This window comes from Ambystoma mexicanum, chromosome 9, assembly GCF_040938575.1.
Source record: "Ambystoma mexicanum isolate Mex_15411 chromosome 9, UKY_AmexF1_1, whole genome shotgun sequence".
Lineage (NCBI taxonomy): Eukaryota > Metazoa > Chordata > Amphibia > Caudata > Ambystomatidae > Ambystoma > Ambystoma mexicanum.
In genome coordinates, this window is record NC_090931.1 from 180,406,237 (window position 1) to 180,427,176 (window position 20,940).

The 20,940-nt window shown below is 48.6% G+C and overlaps 1 protein-coding gene across 16 annotated transcripts in view; it reads right to left on the reverse strand.

Annotated features, from left to right (window-relative positions):
* PHLDB1 (pleckstrin homology like domain family B member 1) overlaps window positions 1-20,940 on the reverse strand; it is a 500,781-nt gene that overhangs the window by 351,832 nt on the left and 128,009 nt on the right. For all 16 annotated transcript variants that reach the window (XM_069614411.1, XM_069614410.1, XM_069614414.1 and 13 more), the window contains exon 2: window positions 6,443-6,553. In XM_069614411.1, coding sequence (XP_069470512.1) covers window positions 6,443-6,502 — 60 coding nt within the window. In that variant the 5' untranslated portion in view covers window positions 6,503-6,553. The remainder of the gene's footprint in view (window positions 1-6,442; window positions 6,554-20,940) is intronic.

A 20,940-nucleotide genomic window follows, 5' to 3' on the forward strand; every position in this document is an offset into this window, starting at 1 on the left:
CAGGACCTCACGCGGTTAAGTCTGTTTTCTATAAAAAGTCTCTTGTCTCTGAGGACCTGCTGCATGTAACGTAATAAACAAAAGAGTTCCTTTTCCTTCCATATGTTGGGTAATACCTCCTCACCCTTGGGTCCTATTCATTTCTGGGCTCAGACCCTTCTTGAATGTTAGCCTCCCTCTGCCGGGTTCACTATGGCTTGTATTCCAGAGGATTTTAAACAATGTTCTCTGTTACATTCACGGTTCTTAATGTCTTTTTAAACAGTTCGCAGTGAACCTCACTCTCTCGGGTTCACTCTTGTCAGCACAAATATTCATTGAGGCATTAGGCTCCGCCCCTTTTATCAGCATCCCTCCATCGGGTTCACTCTAGCTAATCTTTTCTCTCACTATGCAGGATTCACTTCCCTTAGCTTTCCATTACTTGCTGGTCAACGACTTTCGACTGTACAGCGGATTTTGCTAGACCTCTGTATGCCCACTTTGACACTCTTCTCATCGCCCTCAGATGGCCTCTTGGTACTGGTAGTTTGAATAATCTTCTTACAGCCCTCAAATGGCCTTCCGGTAGTGGTAGTTTCAACACAAATGGGGAGCCAACTAGAGTCTCTTGCCGTACGCCCACGTGGTGCCGGACCCTTTCTGCTGGCTTTCCCCTACGACCTTCACAGTTCTTTGAACTTTCCTGAACTTGCAACTTTCATTCAACACAGTTTGGTTTCTTATCAATTCTCCCCCTCGACTCACCGGCTTTGATGAACCGCTTGCTTTCCTTGTATCTGGAGTCAAGGACGGTACCACGTTAGCAAGTGCCTTCTGTCTTTCTGCTTATAAGCGTAGGTGAACTCTGTGTACTGTTGACATCTGCTGGGGCACATGTTAGCTTTTGTTTGCGGTCTTACGATTTCTTCCACAGAGGGATAGCGGGTCTGGGTCGAAAAGGGTAAGGTTGCCTCTCTCCTTGTCACCCCCTTGGTTCTCGACGCCTTTCTCCTCCTCTTAAACTGCTGCTCTGGGATAGCTCTCTCGTTGTGCTGTCTGCCTTGCTAGGAGTGTGCTCTCGTGCTCCAACTTTTATCCCTGTGGGGAAGGGAAAGGGGTGTCACTCACGTGTGAGTGATTCTGGTCAATTGCCTGACTTTGCCTGACCCTTGTGTTGGGACATGTCAGGTAAACGACACTAATGTTAGTCTTTTTTCTCTTGTGGTCTGCAAATGTGTTGGTGTTAGAAAAGGGGGGTAGAGAGGTTGAGTATCCTATGCATTTGGATAGGGAAGAGGAGAAGAGGAATTAAGAGAAGGGGAATACTGTGTCTCACCCGTCGGTGTTCGTGCTCCACTCCCTGAGGTCCCCCATCCAGGTGATCCTCCCGCACTGGTCCACCCCCAGAAATAGGATCCAATAGCGATGGCCGTGTCCTGGCCCCCTGGATGACAGATCCCCGGGGACTAGTTAGGGAGACACATTCAGGTTTCTCACAGTTCACTTGTCTTGTTAACGTGGTTTACTTTAAAGTTCACTATATATTGGTTTAGCTTATATTCAGAGTTCTTGGCTTCTCCTGAAGATTCAGCATATATAGATTTTATTTTTATGTATTTAGGTTTCATTCATTTCTGAGTTTGGCACATGGTGGTTTCATTTGAATTTAAAGCTTCATTTTTTTGTAATCTTTATAGGTAACAGTTCTGCTTATTAATGTTTCATTCAGTGCAAAATTCAATGATTGTGAAGATATATTTGTTACGGTTTTCATTTGGTTCAGAAATCAATAATCATGAAGATATATTTGTTAAAGCTTTAATTCGAGTCATCTTTGTTTCATATCTTTGGATATTGCCTTTTATAACGTGCCCAGCACTCAGAGACTTTCGAAAACGTGTTTTCTTATACACGTGACCATTCTGCTACTAAGTATTCAAAAACGTATTTTATCAGGCATGTGACCACTTTGATACAATGTAATCCTCTGTGTAAATTCAAACACTTGCATATCGAGTTTCCTCTTTCACAGAAACTCACTGGTTGCGTTCACGGGTTTTCCAGCAGTGCAGATCACTCAGCCTTCTGCTCTCTTCCTCCGGACTCAACCTCCTGCCCCTTAGGCACTCCTGGATCGGCTTCTGTCCCAATGAGAATGAGCACTGCAAACACCAGAAAAAGGAACAGCATCTATGCATGACTCCCTTGCTCTGGTGCTGCTTCAACACCACTGCCATCGCCTCTTCTGACAACACCTGATTGGGCTTTATTTTATACACCTGCAGCCCTTTAAGAGGCTGCACGTGCGAATGTACAATTAGCCCTGCCTGGCCCTCATTAAGGGGACGTGCCTGACTTCTACAACTCTCAACAGGCTTCTTCCTCATCCCAATACCATATTGGTAAAAGCACCTAGTCTTTATTACTCCCGGTTGCCTCTTCTTCGCCTCAGTACTGTCAGTGGGCATATATGAAAACGTCAGGGAAGTTGACTCACAATAACCTATGAGGGCTGGGGAAGGGTTGGGTTGGTCATCAGTAGGGGATGTGGGATACCATGGCTCTTCCAAGGGCATCACACTCCTAGTCCCTGAGGACCTTTCACCCATCTTATATTTAACCATTTTTTCTTTCTCCTGGCACGTCTGGATTGAGAGTATTTCCTACCCTTTTCTTGGGCAATGGGACATGAATAACAATATCCATAACTGCTCCTGGAATAAAGTTTTCTCCTTGGAAAGGAAGTGGGGAGTATCATGTCTCGCCTGAAGGTAGCCCAATCCCAAAGGTTCCTCCACCCAGGTGATCCTCCCTTGCTTGTCCACCCCCAGGGTGGGATCTAAGAGTGATGGCCTTTCCCTGGCCACCTGCATAGAAGATCCCAAAGGACTGGAAGTGAGAATACAATCAGGCTTCTCTCAATACCCTGCTCTGAAAATATGTGGGCAAAGAATTTCAGTATTCACTTCCTAAATTCACATTTGTCTTTATTTTGTGTCTCCCTGGTTGCTTCTAGGGCCCGACAAACACGAGTGTGTCATTGTGTTAACTTATTGACTTGCCAAATATTAAAATGTCATCACTGTAATTAAGGCAGTTGGGTATGTGCTTGATGACCTGATGTATTTCCTCCTGGAATATCTCTGCTGTGGAGGATATCCCGAAGTTCAGTCTCTGGTATCGGCATAACCCCATGTGAGTCAAAAAAGTCATGATGTAGCGTGACTCCGGGGCACACTCCAGCTGCTGATATAATTTGTTGAGGTCTAACTTGGAGAATACTGTTGTCTCATTGAGGAAATGGATCTGTAATCCTGGGAGCCTGGTGACGTTCCCGTTGTATGGCTTTGTTTGGCCGGCGCATGTCTACACAGAGCATAATGGACCCCTTTGCTGACTTTTTCAGAACTGGCACTATCGGTGAGACCCATGAGGTGGGCCTGACTGCCGGTTCAATGATGTTTAAACTTAGCAGCTGCTGATTATCTTCCTCCACTTGTTTCTGAATGCTAATTGGGATCCCTCCGTAATGCTGGATGATGGGTTTGACTGTTGGGTCGATGTGCAGTCGTTCTTTGCAATTGCATAGTTTGCCCAGGCATTTGACGAGGTTGCGGAACGCCTTCACTCCATCACCCTCCGGTGCCACGTATTTGTGGGCCATTATGTGGGATAGAATATGTTCTAGTCACATATCTGAATTTCTGATGCTATTAGTTTCTGAGCTATCAGGCTTAAGTCTTTGCCAGAGTTCATGTATTGTGTTGGTACAACTGAGCTGCCTTTGATTTCTGCCTTTATGTCAATATCCAGTACTTCCCCTCACTGCCTCTAGTCGTCTCCCAGACCAGGATGTCATTGTCTTTCCATGTAGTCCCCAGACCCTGTTCACTGTGCCTCTGTTCTGATGCTTTTTGCTCAGGCACCTGTAGTCTCTAGTTTTAACATGAAGTTCTCAGCCTGTTTCTAGTGCTGGTCATTGGGCCGGATTTTCACGGATCCTGCAAGAATGTCTGGCTGGAACCGGGGAAATAGTCCACTTTAAGGTCGAGAAACGTACCCACAAGACCACTGGAATGTTTGGTCAGGATGCTATGAAGAAAATCTTTCAGTAAAGCCTTGTAAGGGTAAAAGGTGTGCACCTTTTAAACTTTGCTTATATTATAGCAAACATTCCTTCTTTCTCTGGTTCCTTTCCAAGTGTTAACAATTAATTAATTAATCTCTTGAAATGTAAATGTTTATTTATGGGCAAGCTGAGAAAAATATCCTGAGTCCAGCCCTGCCTCCTTTGGTCTCCCCCACCCCTGCCCTTCTTCAGTCAGTCTTCTGCCCTGGGTTTCTAGTTCTGTTGTGCTGTGTTACCTGTTTTGGCATCTCATGATGCATATTGCTTTGGCTTCATTGCCCCTAATCAGGGTTTTACATCCTGTGCCTCGCCAGGTGTTTTGTACTACGGCTCCCACAATCCCTCAGCATTGACTATACTGGCTAGGGCTGATGGGAGTTGTAGTCCAAAATATATGGAGAGTCAAAGGTTGCAGACTTTGCTTCATCACCTGCTGTAGAGCAAGGGATCATCAACCTTGGGATCTCCAAAACATCTGGATAGCCAAATGTTGCAGAATCCAGAGGATTCCGTTTGCCTGCGGAATCACTTACTTGCGTGCAGAGCTCTCACGTTGTCCAGTTCTATGCAGATGCAGCTTATCTAGTCCGCTTTTATTCTTTGCATTCTAGTACTTTTCGTTTTGCTTTTCTCTTTATAAGTGCAGGACTACAAATTCCAGAATGCTCTTAAAACGCAGACTGAACGAAGTGCTAAAATCTGACACAGGACAACCTGATTGAGAGCTCTGTTGCAGTTGCCTTGAGACAATGCTTCAGCCTTTGTCTGGGCTTTGTATTCTTCAGATTCTTAGTGTCTGATGTGTTCTTTCGTGTCTTTGTATGCCATTGTAAATGTATTGTATCCTGTGTGTAGCGGTCTTGTTGTGCTTGTAGCGCCTGTTGCCTTTATCTAACAGTACGTTGATTGCACACCTGGCCCGCTTCCTGCTGCATCCTTACGGATGTCTCTTTTGCAGGTGTACTAGTTGGCCCTGTTCTCAGCTGTAAAATGTGCCCACTCTTCCAAACCTTCTTCCATGAGTTTCCCATTGAGTTCGGGTTCCTTGTCCTCACAGTACGAACACCTTGCTCCTTGACCTCACTCTGTTTCCTCACGCAGCCTGGCCCTCCTACCCGAGCCTTTTAACACACATTATGGGCCTCATTACAAGGTTTGTGGTGCAGCAAAAAAGTGGTGGTAATTCCGTCACTGCCACTTTTCTAGCACCGCCATATGTTAAGTTTGACGAATATACCACCGGCTGAATTACTGAGTGGTAATTCTGCCAAATTTTTTAAGAAAAGTGATGAATTTACCTCCAGCTTGAGGCTCCGAGTGGAATTGATATGCCCAGATGAGGGTCCTGTACCTGCTGGGAACTAGCGACCCAAACTACTCCTCACTGATGAGGCCCAAGGAGGCTGGAATATGCCTGGGGATGCATGTGGTCTTGTGCAGAAGGAATGTGACTGAGCAGTTCCTGCTGGACTGCCCCTTTTGGGGTGGGACCCAGCCTAATTTGCATATGGTCTTTCCCCTTTTGTAATAGCTTGGCAGACGAAGAACGATGGTCTGGTGGGTTGGCCAGAGCAATGCCAGAGGTTCAGATTAAGTCTAAACCTTCCAGCCATCACCTCCTTTGGATTTGCTTGGCGGTAAATCCTCCACTTTTCCTCCAAACATCAGTGTAATTATCACTCAGTAATTCAGACAGTGGTAATTCTGCTAAAGTCTTGCGAGAACGATGATTGTTAATGTTAATGTTTATGTTAAAGGACATTTGTACCGCGCACTATCACCACCGGAGTGGTCCCCTGGCGGCTCTGAAAAGGAGGGGAGGTTGAGTTAGTGGGAGGAAGCAGGAAAAGTGCAAGAGAGCAGTGATGTGCTGTTGGCGGCCTCAGCCCGGTGGGTCCGTTTGTTTGGCCTGGGGTGTTTGCAGCCGGTAGTCGTCGTGTACTGTTGTGAGAGTCTATGTGTGTTTTTGTTTTGTTGCTGCAATGTGGTGAAGTTTGTGCGGTTTGTTGTGCTGTAGGTTTTGGTTGTGTTTGGTTTGGAGTTTGAGAGGTGTATGCAGAAAGGGAAATTGTTAGTAGGGTTGGATAGTTTGCGTCTCTATCCTGAATTGAGGCGCTCGGCTTGCGTAGTCTCCCCTGATGCGGCTCTGTCCTGATCTGGGTCCGACTGGCATACAAGGTTCCTTACTCCTCTGGACCCCACCTCTAACAAGCTGACACTTGTTAGAGGTGGGGTGATGAGTGACTTTAAGAGTGTGAGGTGTGTCAGTTAGCAGTCACGATGTGGGATCAGCTCTACATTGGCGCCACTCTGTGTTTGGCGTGCACTCACCTGGTGATAAAGCGTTTGGGTTTTTCGTGGTGAGACGACGTCCCTGTTCAAGGTTTCCATGGCGACGTCATGCACCGGGGATGTGACCTTCTGGTCTCCAGAGATACCGAGCTGTGGAGACAAAGGTTACAGAGTGAGGTTTGGAGGCAGCAATGCCAGGGAACAATTGTAAACCTCCCGCCCATCCCCCAAACAGGAATGTGCCTACCTCCCCCCCCCCCCCCCCCCCCCCCCCCGACAGGAATGCGCTCCCGCCACTCCGCTCACCGCCAGAGGACCAATAATCCCATTTGCAAATATCACGTGACCTCAGTGGCCCCATTAAACAGCGGGTGCCGCGACCCCACTGTGTGCACACCAACAGGGAACGCATTCCAACACCGAGGGACAACCAGGGCCAAGCCCCGCGTAGAAACCATCTACCAACCACCCACTCGCCATCCACGCCCAACAACCAAACGCCACCCCCCATCCCAGGGAATACACCGAGGGGTCCCGCGGGTGGACGACGTTCGCCCTCTTTTTTCAAAGGGCGCCCGTAATCCCCCTTAGGTTTTCTTGTGGTCTGGTGTTAAAATAAGAGGTAGGCCCCTCAATGTAATTGAATTTAAAAACATAATGTACCACAGTGTTTACAGGCAGGAATAAAACGCCGATGATGTGGTTGTCAGACCAGTCACTTACACACAACACCACATTGTGGTTGGAGCATTTGTGTAAAATGTCTCATATTAGTATTTTGCTCTACAGGGAGCTATTGCCATACAGATGTTTTAGGTTTAAAAGTTGGTCTCTCTGTATATGTTCATACTTATGTACTATAATTCGCCAGCAACGTTTTAGGAAAACCCTCCCACTTGTGCTATTTTTCAGGTGTTGGTGATGTAATTTTCTAAACGTCAAATACTCATGTGTCCTTTGCACGTCATTCAATTACGAAAATGCCACTGAAATGAAATGTTCATATTTCCCTTCGCCCGACTTCCCTTGCGCTGCATATGTTTATGCCGCCTTCATTTGTATTCGTCCCTGTGCCTGGGGCCCTGCACCCTCAGCCAGACCTTGCAAGCTACTCCTGCCTACACGCAAGCTGTAGTTTCACACTCGGAATCACTCACCTCCCACACACCACAACCTAGCTCAATCCAACCAGAAAACCCATGTTGAAGTCTCCTGACGACTCATCGAGGAACAACCGAGCTCCAGACACTCACTCCAAAACACCCCGCCACCGTGCATCACACCCCACCCACCACTCCACAGGGCCTGTAGCACTCCCCACGACCCTTCACCTAAACACAACGCACTCCACCAGCAGCCACAAATGACAAATCATCGCCCGCCAATCATGCTCAGTCTAGCTCCCATCCACTACTTATCAGAACTTACACACCTCCCACACGCAAACACCAGCCATACGCGCCAAACCAGCCATCACCAACACACCACCACCGACCAAACAAGTAAGTACTAACCAGGTATTACACACCATCCCAGCCTTTACTCCCTTCCAACATCCAGACACCAAGCACACACTCTCGTCACCCATCGGCCACACACCACAAACCACCCCGTTCAACAACTAAATCCACAGCTATGCACTTTGAACCATTAAAAACCGGCTACCACCTACGGGTCAAGATTGAGGTGCATCGGCCGAGTTAGCGATGAATCCTACTACTGGAACATTAGGGGGGGCTGCAAACCCGGACTGAGGTGCATTGACTGAGCTATGCAGGTCCCAGTATCAGAATGACTGGAGTGTCCTGGGTCGATATTGAGGTGCCTTGTCAGAGCTCTCTGTGGACCCTATTTCTGAAAATGCAGAGGGGATTTCAGGTCAGAAGGGGTTTGCAGTACGGATATCTGCTCTGCGCCAAAGAACTGGGATTCATTGGTAATAAATACATTAATGATTCTGTTAGCGGTAATCAGGGCTCGAGTCCTACAAAACAAAATGGAGGACTCTGACACGCATTGCGAAGTGACGTCACCTTGCGTCAAAGTGAAAAATGCAAAACTCATTCAGCTTGTCTTGCACGATTGAAAAAAATACACACCACAAAAAAAAAGCATTTGCCAAGAGAACAGATTTTCATATTAGCTTGCTGCTTAAGTATACAATGTGAACACCTTTTAAATCTAAGAACCTGGAAAATAAATATACACAAATACACATGTAACCTGGCCCACTGCATAGGGCATTCTATCGAAAAATGCCAAAAGATTCCCTATGAGTGTTACTACGCTTATACCCTAAAATTGGTGGAACTCACAATTTCCTATTATAAATGACACGTCAATCGTTCACTTCAATGTATTTTGAGCAGATCAGATGCTGATCATATCCCAAGGATCTATGTGACAATGGACCATCAGTCACATTTTCACCAGTTAATATGGTGGTGTTAACCACCCGTTCCAAGGGCTGAAACGGGTGTTAACGTCCCGAGGCCCGAGTTAAAGGCCCCAGTCAAACGAGGCTTTCAACAAGGGACCCAGGCTGGGGCTAATTTAAAGTATTTTCATTCTGTGAGCGTGTTGCCTCGCAGCGTCCAGTTCACAGAACAAAAAGACTGTTCAAAGATGGCCACCATGGAAAGGGAAGGTGGGGCTCCATACGGCCTATCTACATTCTAATTAATACTTTCAAATAGCATGGATCATTTAGTGTGATCTGGGCAAAACAAATGTGAATATGAACCATTGATATAATTGTTCGCTTTTTTGATTGATATGCCATTTACAATATGACATTGTGAGTTCCACCAAATAATTTTTGCGGAAAATGTGTACTAAGTCGAACACACATAGATAATCTTTTGGGATTGGAGGTCAGCACAGAGGAAAGAAGGCTGAGCTGTAAATGGGCCCCAGACCACACCTCCCCCGTATTGCGATGTATATTAGGGACGCCCTAGATCAGGGTGGTGGGAGATTTGTAGAGCTTAGCTTGGGCCCCAGTTCTGGGAAAGTAGAGGGGAATGTGCATGTAAAGACTGAGGTGCATTGGCAGAGCTGTGTTTAGGACCAAGTTCTGGGAAAGGAGTAGGGAATGTGCATGTAAAGACTGAGGTGCATTGGCAGAGCTGCGCTTAGGACCCAGTTCTGGGAAAGGAGTAGGGAATGTGCATGTAAAGACTGAGGTGCATTGGTAGAGCTGTGCTCGGGCCCCAGTTCTGGGAAAGTAGAGGGGCATATGCATGTAAAGACTGAGGTGCATTGGCAGAGCTGTGCCTTTTGGCCCAATTCTGGGAAAGGAGAGGGCAATATGCATGTACAGACTGAGGTGCATTGACAGAGCTGTGCTTGTGCCACAGTTCCAAGAACGGAGTAGGGAATGTGCATGTCAAGACTGAGGTGCATTGTCCGAGCTGTGCTTGGGCCACAGTTCCAGGAAAGGAGTAGGGAATGTGCATGTAAAAACTGAGGTGCATTGGCTGAGCTGTGCTTGGGCCACAGTTCCGGGAAAGGAGTAGGGAATGGGTATGTAAAGACTGAGGTACATTGCCAGAGCTGTGCTTGGGCCACAGTTCCGGGAAAGGAGTAGGGAATGTGCATGTAAAGACTGAGGTGCATTGGCAGAGCTGTGCTTGGGCCACAGTTTTGGCAAAGGAGTAGGGAATGTGCATCTAAAGACTGAGGTGCATTGGCAGAGCTGTGCTTGGGTCCCAGTTCTGGGAAAGGAGAGGGGGATATGCATGTAAAGACTGAGGTGCATTGACAGAGCTCTGCTCGGGCCCCAATTCTGGGAAAAGAGAGGGGAATATGCATGTAAAGACTGAGGTGCATTGGCAGAGCTCTGCTCGGGCCTCAGTTGTGGGAAAAGAGAGGGGAATATGCATGTACAGACAGAGGTGCATTGGCAGAGCTATGCTCGGGCCCCAGTTCTGGGAAAGGAGAGGGGAATGTGCATTTAAAAACGGTCGCATTGGCAGAGCTGTGCTCAGGCCCCAGTTCTGGGAAAGTGGAGGGGAATATATATGTACAAACTGAGGTGCATTGGCAGAGCTGTGCTCGGGCCCCAGTTCTGGGAAACGAGAGGGGAATATGCATGTAAAGACTGGGATGCATTGGTAGGGCTGTGCCTTTTGCCCCAGTTCTGGGAAAGGAGAGGTGGATGTGCATGTAAAGATGGAGGTGCATTTGCAGAGCTGTGCTTAGGCCCCAGTTCTGGGAAAGGAGAGGCGAATATGCATGTAAAGACGGGGGTGCATTGGCAGAGCTGTGCTTGGGCCCCAGTTCTGAGAAAGTAGATGGGAATATGTATGTAAAGACTGAGGTGCATTGGCAGAGCTGTGCTTGGGCCCCAGTTCTGGGAAAGGAGAGGGAGATGGGCATGTAAAGACTGAGGTGCATTGGCAGAGCTGTGCTTGGGCCTCAGTTCTGGGAAAGGAGAGGGGAATATGCATGTTAAGACTGAGGTGCATTGGCAGAGCTGTGCTTGGGACCCAGTTCTGGGAAAGGAGAGGGCGATGGGCATGTAAAGACTGAGGTGCATTGGCAGAGCTGTGCTTAGGCCTCAGTTCTGGGAAAGGAGAGGGGGATGCGCATGTAAAGACTGAGGTGCATTGGCAGAGCTGTGCTTGGGCCTCAGTTCTGGGAAAGGAGAGGTGAATATGCATGTAAAGACGGGGGTGCATTGGCAGAGCTGTGCTTGGGCCCCAGTTCTGAGAAAGTAGATGGGAATATGTATGTAAAGACTGAGGTGCATTGGCAGAGCTGTGCTTGGGACATGTAAAGACTGAGGTGCATTGGCAGAGCTGTGCTTGGGCCTCAGTTCTGGGAAAGGAGAGGGGAATATGCATGTTAAGACTGAGGTGCATTGGCAGAGCTGTGCTTGGGACCCAGTTCTGGGAAAGGAGAGGGCGATGGGCATGTAAAGACTGAGGTGCATTGGCAGAGCTGTGCTTAGGCCTCAGTTCTGGGAAAGGAGAGGGGGATGCGCATGTAAAGACTGAGGTGCATTGGCAGAGCTGTGCTTGGGCCTCAGTTCTGGGAAAGGAGAGGTGAATATGCATGTAAAGACGGGGGTGCATTGGCAGAGCTGTGCTTGGGCCCCAGTTCTGAGAAAGTAGATGGGAATATGTATGTAAAGACTGAGGTGCATTGGCAGAGCTGTGCTTGGGACACAGTTCTGGGAAAGGAGAGGGCGATGGGCATGTAAAGACTGAAGTGCATTGGCAGAGTTGTGCTTAGGCCTCAGTTCTGGGAAAGGAGAGGGGGATGCGCATGGAAAGACTGAGGTGCATTGGCAGAGCTGCGCATGGGTTCCAGCGCTAAGGTAGTGCTGGAGTGCTTCTATGGTGTCGTACCATAGGGTTGGAGTGGTCAATGGTTTGGGCACTGCAGAGCTCCCTGGTCCACTGAAAGCATGGTTGGGTGCAAGGCTGGCAATGCTGCCCTCTTGTGCCGAGGCAGGGTTACGATCTTGCTAGTTTGGGGGAGAGCTGTAATGTGTTGTTTCCGGTCAGGATTTTGCAAGGATGGAGAGGTGCAAGTTGGGACTGCCAATTTGGGGTGCTGCCAGGTTAAGGCACTGCCGGATGGTGATGTTGTGGGGAAGTAGATGCAACTGTTTGGCATACATCAGGGAAGGTTTGTGGTGCTCTTGTGTTGTTATGTTGCAAGGTTGTGGTTTGCTTGACAGAATTTGGGTACCGTAGGATTGGTGTGCAGTGTTTGCTGGAGATTGGGCACGTCTCTTGCAATGCTGCTGGAGTGGGGTACACTTGCTAGTGTTGCGTTGCTGCGGGTATTGACCACTGCAGGGATGGGACGCGGCATGGTTGGGCTGCATTGGCTGCTACAGGGTAGAGGTGCTCGAGAGTTAGGGGCTGTGATGTTGCTTGGGTTGTGGTGCTGCAGAGTTTAGGCTTTGCACAGTTAGGGTACACTGGTTGCTAGCTTTGCAGTGCTGCTGGGATTAACTGCTGCAGTGTGGAGATGCATTCTGCATGGTTGGGCTGCATTGGCTGCAGCATTGCAGTGTTGTGGCGTTAGAGGCAGTGGTGTTGCTCGGGTTGTGGTGCTGTAGAATTTAGCTTATGCACAGTTACGGTAGACTGGGTTCCAGTGTTGCTGTGCTGCTCCGAATAAATGCTGCAGAGTTGAGGTGCTGCATGGCTGGGCTTCATTGACTGCTGCAGGGTAGGGGTGCTGCAGAGTTAGGGGCAGCGGTGTTGCCCGGGTTGGGGTGTTGTAAAATGTAGGCCTTGCAGAGTTAGGAATCGGATACACTGGCTGCTAGTGTTGGGGTGCTGCAGGGAATGAGCGCTGCAGAGTTGAAATGCTGCACGGTTGATTGCTGCAGTTGCTGCTGCACTATAGGAGTGCTGCAGAGTTAGGGGCGGTGGTGCTGTTCGTTAGTGGTGCTGTAGAGTTTAGGATTTGCACAGAGAGGGTAGACTGGCTCCTAGTGTTGCGTTGCTGATGGGACTGACAACTGCAGAGTTGAGATGCATGCTGCATGTTTGGACTGCACTGGCAACTGCAGTGTTGCAGTGCTGCAGAGTTAGGGGCAGTGGTGTTGCCTGGTTTGTGGTGCTGTAAACTGTAGGCCGTGTACAGTTAGGATACACTGGCTGCTAGTGTTGGAGTGCTGCTGGGATTGAATGCTGCAGAGTTGAGGTGCTGCATGGCCGGGCTTCATTGACTGCTCCAGGTTAGGACTACTGCAGAGTTAGGGGTAGTGGTGTTGCTCGGGTTGTGACGCTTTAGAGTTTAGGCTTTGCACAGATAGGGTAGACTGGGTCCTCGTGGTGCGTTGCTGATGGGATTGACCGCTGCAGGGTTGGGACGCGGCATGGTTGGGCTGCATTGGCTGCTACAGGGTAGGGGTGCTGCATAGTTAGGGGCTGTGGTGTTGCTCGGGTTGTGGTGCTGTAGAGTTTAGGCTTTGCACAGATAGGGTACACTTGCTAGTGTTGTGTTGCTCCTGAGATTGAGTGCTGCAGAGTTGAGATACTGCATGGTTGGGCTGTAGAGGCTGCTGCACCATAGGAGTGCTGCAGAGTTAGGGGCAGTGTGCTGCTCGGGTTGTGGTGCTGTAGAGTTTAGGCTTTGCACAGATAGGGTAGACTGGTTCCTAGTGGTGCGTTGGTGATGGGATTGACCGCTGCAGAGTTGAGATGCGGCACAGTAGGTGTGCTGCAGAGTTAGGATACACTAGCTGCTAGTGCTGGGTGCTGCTGTGATTGAATCCTGCGGAGTTTAGATGCTGCGTGGTTGGGCTGCACTGGTTGCTGCAGTGTAGGCGTGCCGCAGAGTTAGGGGCAGTGGTGCTGCTCGATTTGTGGTGCTGTAGAGTTTAGGCTTTGCACAGATAGGGTAGACTGGCTCCTAGTGGTGCATTGCTGGTGGGATTGACTTCTGCAGAGTGGAGATGCGGCATAGTAGGAGTACTGCAGAGTTAGTAGTGCTGTGAGATGTAGGCCTTGCACAGTTAGGATACACTGGCTGCCAGTGTTGATGAGCCGCAGGGTTGGGGTGCACAGATTGCTGCTGCTATGCCACTGCAGGTTGTGGTGCTGCAAGATTGCACGCTGGGTTTGCTAGGACTGTGGCATCTTGGATTGTGGTGCTGAAGGGGTGGGGAGCACCTGTTGCTTGGGTAGGGTGCTGCTGCTGGATTGAGGTGTACATTTTACTAGGGCTGTGGTGCGACAGGATTGGGGTGCTGAAGCAGTGGGGGTGCACTGGTTAGGTGGGTGCTGAGGGGGACGGGGTGCATTGGCTGCTAGTATTTTAGTGCTGCTGGATTGCCCTACCCTGGTTGCTGGGGTTGGTATTCTGCGTGATGGCGTGCTGTAGAGTTAGGGTTCAACTGTTGCCAGGAAGCATTGATTACCAACTGTGTATGGTCTTTTACTGCAACAATGAGAGTTCTGACCCTTGTGGTGTTGCGGTGCAGCCGAAAGGGTGCATCGGGTGCAAAGGTTGTGCTGGTGCTGCAGGGATGAATGCTGCATGCATAGGTGAGGCATAATGGATACTAGTGTGTAAAGCTGCAGGCTTGGGGAGTCTGCAGGGTTAGGGTGCGCGTGTTATTAGGTTTCTGTGCCCCCAGGAATGCAAAAAAAGTTTTGACCTGGGGAACCCTGGGACTTGGGCATTGGTGACGGAATGGTCTTTATGCCCCCCTACCCTAATTAGATGGTAGACCACATTTCTAGGGCATAGCACTGAGAGGGCGCCAGTGTTCAGTGTTAATTCGATGCTACGGTTGCGTGCTGCAAGAATGGGGTGCTGTAGGGTTGAGGTGTCGGCAATCTAGGTCTGGGGTGCTACAGGTTGGGCTGAATGCTTTAGGTGTCAAGCCCCTCCTTTTCCCATTGAATGGTTGCACATTTTCTCAACTCTGCGTGCAGTAGTGGTGCATGGAATTATTTAACAATCCCGCCCCACCCGCCCCCCAAACACACACACACACGCCTTTGTGCCATGTTTGACGCCAGCGACTGTCCAGTTAATCGGGGTCCTGCCCTAGACTTCATAAGGTCGCAGTCCCCCCCCCCCCCCCCGCCCCCGGAGTGGTAGGTCGGAACCAAGGTAATGACAGTCTCTGCGCAGCAGGCAGGCAGGCCCCAGCCTGTACACTCGCATTCCTTCCTTGCAGCCCTTGGAGCTGTAGAACAGGCCCAAAATAACAGGATGCGGGGATGTGCAGCGGGGGGGGGGGAGGGGGAGTGCTGCTAAACGAGAGGGAAGTGGAGAAGAGGCTGTGTGCTGTTTTACCGCACACCGGAAGAGCTGCACTGTGGGAAACCAGAGACAGGAGGAGAAACTGACCATGGACTTAAAACAGGCCCTAAGGAAGCAACACACACAATGCACGGGAATTAGGGCCGCACAGCAAGCTGGAATGCTACAGCCCCTCCACCCCCCCCCCCCACCCCACCTCGGGCAACTTGCAGAGTAGTTAACGTTGGTAAAGGAAAAACAAACGAAAAACAGAAGCGGGGACAAACACTCACCAAATATACACAAAGCAAATCTGGGTGAACAGAGGATCCCATGGTTACTCGAACAGTTATATGAGCGCTGCCGGTCTGGTGAAAAAATGCTGGTAATACCGGCTCTGGCATTTTAACCACAGCGGCACATTCCAAGTGTGCAGGTAGAGGCTCTGATCCACCGGCAGGCCTGACCTGCTGGCAAATAATAGCTACAATCACCGGCACAGTAGTACCGGTGCCGGTGATTGCAGCAAACCCATTCCATGGGGCCCTGCGGGTCTGCATGGAATGAGAATGTACCGCTGTTGCCCGCACCCGTAATATCTTGGTGGAACCGGGATATCGGGTGCCGGTAATGGTAAGGCGAGTTTGCCGGGAACTCACCAGAATCACTGGCGGGTTATTGGCAAACCCGTAAGGGGAGCCGCCTCATAGTATAGAATTTCGAATCGGTTCTTCTCTGTGTTGCAGGCAGTGCTATGGGCGCTCCAATGAATCCGAATGAATGCGACCACCCGCCTTCTCGAGCCTGACCTGGTGGCTACAGCAGCAATTTTCACTTCCTCAAATTCCTATGCAAGCAAAACCCGTGGCAACTCAGCCAAAACATAATAAACACGCCAAATTGTATATTCTGAGTTCAGAGTATTTATCCGATGGCCACACAGCACAGGCCACTATTGTCATTTGCTCAACAGATACAGACGGAGTGACCGGAACCGGAAATAGAGACCGCCGACGCAGCACAGGCACAAAGTCCAGGCAGGACAGAATCTAGCGACAGTGTGACTTAGCAGCAGAGCCAGAGTGGAACTTCCCCGGCACTGCCTTGCAGACAAAGATAATCAGGACGCCCTTTTCCCCACATTGTGCGAGAATAAGGAAGTCTTTCTAAGAAGAGCAAGACTTCATAGCTCTCAACCATTTGCGTTGCAAAGGCGGGTGAAATCACCCGATTTTGTTTTTGGCGGGTGAGACGCCCATTGGAATGAATGGGCGTGCAGGAGGCTTGGCGGGTGACTCAGCCCTTTACAAGGCGGTTGAGTTGAGAGCTATGAGCAAGACATGAACGGCTCTGCGTCGTCCTTCGACAGCCACCGGAAATAGCAGCGAGAGCAGCAAGATGTGTCACTGCCTGTCATGCTAGGGTTTGCTTTGAATTTACATGGGCAATATCTGTCAAACTAGTCATGCCAAAAAAAGACCCTGTATTGTATTTAAACCTCTTGCACCTCTCGTCCTCACTCACACTGGCTGCCCCTTCCACCCTCTTCCCTGCCTCCACCTGGGCCCCAAACATGGACCCACCAAAGGGTGCAAGACATGTGACAAGTGCATGGGGAGGAGCAGGGCAAGGAAGGCGGCTGGAGATCCCACCTAAAGGAGATCATCTCGGACACATGCCCGCCCCCTTCTGCCCCCCACCGCCTCACCACATTCCTGGAAGCAGGAGATTTGTGACAGAAGCCAGAAGAACTAAGCAGGTCTATCTGGAGGAGACTGGGGGGTAAAGGGTGAGCAGAGGAAACTGGGGAGAGGTGAAGAAGGAGGCCAGGGAATTGTGTGAGGGGTGGGTAGAGGAGTTTTATCCTTATATATTTATTTTATCGTGATTCTTTCCCAATACCTTGCAGAAACTCCATTTGCGCTTGGTTGCTACTGGATCCAATTGCTGATATGTGACTTTTTGGGTTCCATGTGATAATGTCGCCGTGAAAAAGTCACCAGGTAAGCAACTTTTTTCCACGACCACTAAAATTCTTTCCCCAAATATTCTAGGAGCGGTATAATTATATATTATTACTCCCAATCTAATCCTAGAATATTAGGAGAAAGTGTTTGTGTGGAGGCTGCATTTTTAGGGAAATATCGCCACCTAGCTGCCATTTTCACATCACTGTATCACTTTTTGTACGTCTATTGAGCGTCTATGGAGAGAAGTCCAGCTGATTTCAACTTTTCCACAAGCAACATTACCCAGTGTCCAAAAATCCATATTCTGCAACTGCAAAGATGGCTGGGTTCTTTGTGTTTCCAGGCAGAGGCAATGTTAATGTTAAAGGATATTTGTACCGCTCACTATCACCACCGGAGTGGTCCCCTGGCACTCTGGCAGCTCTGAAAGAAGGGGGAAGGGGGTCAGGGGGTGAGTTAGTGGGAGTAAGCTGGAAAAGTGCAAGAGAGCAGTGATGTCCTGTTGCCGGCCTTAGCCCGGTGGATCCGTTGGCTGTACTTGTTTGTTTTTACGGCCGGTAGTCCCCGTGTGCTGTTGTGCAAGCCTATGTGTGGTTTGTTTTGTTATTGCAGTGTAGTGAAGTTTGTGCGGATTGTTGTGTTGTAGGCCTGTGGTTGTGTTTGGTTAGAGTTTGAGAGGTGTATGCAGAGGGGTGAAATTGTTAGTGGATTGGTTAATTGGCGTTGCTGTTTGGACCTGAGGTGCTGAATTTCCGTATTCTCTCCTCGAGGGGTGCTGGAGCATTGCTGCGTCTCTGTCCTGATCTGGGCCTTCCGATACTCACCGTCCCTTTCACACATGGCATCCACTCAAATTTATGACCTTACCCAAGCCAAGCCGTCGGCCGACGCGCAGAGACTGAAAGCAGTAATTTGCCGGTGGGATTCTAACCCGGGAATTTCAAGGAATCCAAAACCAAACTCAAATTCAACATCAAACATTAACCAATTGGATTTATGTGAACTTGTGATAAACTAGTGATATGCCCTGATTTGAAAAAGGCTCAGGAAAGAGCCAAAACACGTGTCATCAACAAGGGCGCTCCATTGGGAGATATATCATTTAAATTCACAATTTGCTGTGATTCATAAAATATTCAAATTGAAACCAAAACAAAAAATGTGTGGCACAGTTCATGTGTGAAAACAACAAATTCATGTCTAACCTCGGAGGTGGAGCAGTGGTTCCTCCTATCACCATTTCCCACACACGCAACACTTCTCCATTTTTTACTTAAAGAGGTCGCAAGGCCGAAGAAGTTGACCCTCAAAAATACCCCCCATCAAGTTCATCAAATGTTAATAATCCTAACTGTGGGACTGTGCTTTGTCCATGACACACATTTCAGAAGGTGGGCTTAAACAATAGGCCAGGGCACGTGGTACCTGAGACGAGAGAGATGATATACAATACACTGGGTGATGAATCGATGGAATTCCTCCTTTTCCCCAGGCGGAGCCCCAGAGTGAGGCTATGGAGGTGAGACCGCTGGAAATACCCTCCCTAGGGGTTGAGGCAAGTGGGACCTCACTGGAAGGGACTCCCCCCTTAATGGACAAGGACTCCCTAAACCATTTGATGTGATGTCATACATGGGACTATCTAATATGCCAAATGGTTTCAAGCCCCGAGACGCGACTGAAGAGAAAACAAGCATATACCATTATAAGGAAGAAAAGAAAACTGCTCCTTTAAATGCAGACCTCCAATTAACTGGGATGAGTACTTTGAAGGAGAACTATACACCGCATTAAGGCGAGAGAGAACAACGCATATGCAGGCAGGGTAGGCTTCCTGAATGCATAACATCTGACTGAGGCAGAGCAAAAGAGAGATGTGGAGCCCACAACGTGCAGGCCGGCTCTGAATGGCAAAAGGAGACACTGGAAGTCCAGCGTGTGCGAGAAGGGAGCAACAGGGGTGACGGGAGCCCCAACCTCAGTGGTGGCATGACCACAAGAAGTTTGTGGTGGGTAGACTACCCATCCAACTACCCGGACACCACCAAGCACAAACCACAGCAATTGGTCCATTTACCCATGGAGGTACAGAGACCCAGTCAGGGAAGTAATTTCACCAAAATGCCAGGGGTAGCGGAAGTGACATCACATGACCTTTGCCCTCTGATGGCATCACATGGAGTGGTGTCATTTGACTTTGACCCCCACCTCGAAGTGACATCACGGGAAGCGATGGGACACGACCTTTCACCCCTTGACAAAACAGGAAGGGACATCACATATTGTTCCTAAGTACACTACAAAAAATATGGTTGCGATATCACAATGTGATATACATTTCATACAAGAATGGATCACCATATGTATCGTTAATATCAGTGTGTATAGGCCCATATTACCAAATTGCTGTGAATGCAAGCAGACGTCCACGGCCAAATGATAATGATGTGTTATTATATAGCACTTACGCTTAATCGCTTTATATAGATCAAATATACATACAATATCACCCAACCTGTGTTGGTACTCATTTATCGACCTCAGAAGGGTGAAAGGCTGAGTTGAGGTGTTTAAGAGCAGGCTAAAAAAGTGACTTGCCACCTGAAGTGTGCCTGGAAATAAACCTTTGAATCTAGCAATTATTGGATAGAATTCCAGAAAGACAAATTATGTGTTATTCCTATTCTTGCTTATTTAGCGTAACTGCTCAAAGTGATACACCTGTGGAACCCCATTTTTTTAAGAGGTCTGCATAAGAAAATCAGCCACTTCAAAATTAAAGAGCCACATGACACTGACCACAGCCGAGGAGATTACATTTTAAAAAAAATAGTTTTTAAAAAATCATTTTTTTCTAGGGTTAGCAAGGGAGACCTCAGGGGTCGCAACTGCGACCTCAGGGGTCACAACTGCGACCCCTGGTGATCCCCAAATGATGTCCCTGGACCCGGTGAAGGAGAAAGAGATTTGCAAGAAAAGGAGTACGCCTGTGAAACCAAACCGACTGTGCAGAGGAACAAAAGAGAAGGGCCCAAGCCAATACGGGTCATGGAGATGTTGTCGTAATGAGGATAACAGGAAGACCTGGAGGCCAAAAGGGACTTGTTATGTAATCAGAGATACTCATCCCGGTATAAGTGACGAACACTTGAAACAAAAGTTAATGAACTTGAACTGTATTAATGTGAGAAAGAGAATCGCAGAAAACCCTGAGGGGGGAACCAATAGTGCTTGGGGAGCAATACCCTGGGAAGAGGGGGACCTATGCATTATCCAACAATGAAAGAGTGGAATATAACAAAGCAAACGTGGTGAATTGAAAGACAGAGAAAGCCCCAAGATAAAAAAACATACTAAAAGAAACGTGGCTGGAGAGAACTGAACTATAATTGTCCAGAGAGCAGGAGCCACGCAGGGGAATATACTTTCCAAAGGTACTCAAAGCCCATTAACCCAGATCCAAAGATTTGACAAAGGTTAAAGAAACATTTTTCGAAAGCAGACAGAAAAACCAACACAAGCTTGTGAGAACTACGTGAATTGATAAAGAAAGTAAAGAGAGACTATTTAAAAAATTGCATTTGAACAAGAGAAAGAAAGAAGACAACTGCAAGAAGCAATCATCAGGAGAAGGGAGCCATTCTCCTGACCTGGGTTTGTTTAGAATAGTGGTAGGGTGAGTTAGGGCTAGTTTTGGACAGCTGACTTATTCCTTCCGTGACCACAAAAGTGATGGGTGGAAGGTTTTGAATGAATCTGAACCACTGGCGTTTTTCTGGGCAACCTTCCACACCACCGTTTTTTAGCCCGTCTGCACCATTGCAAAAGGGGTCCAGCCATATGCAA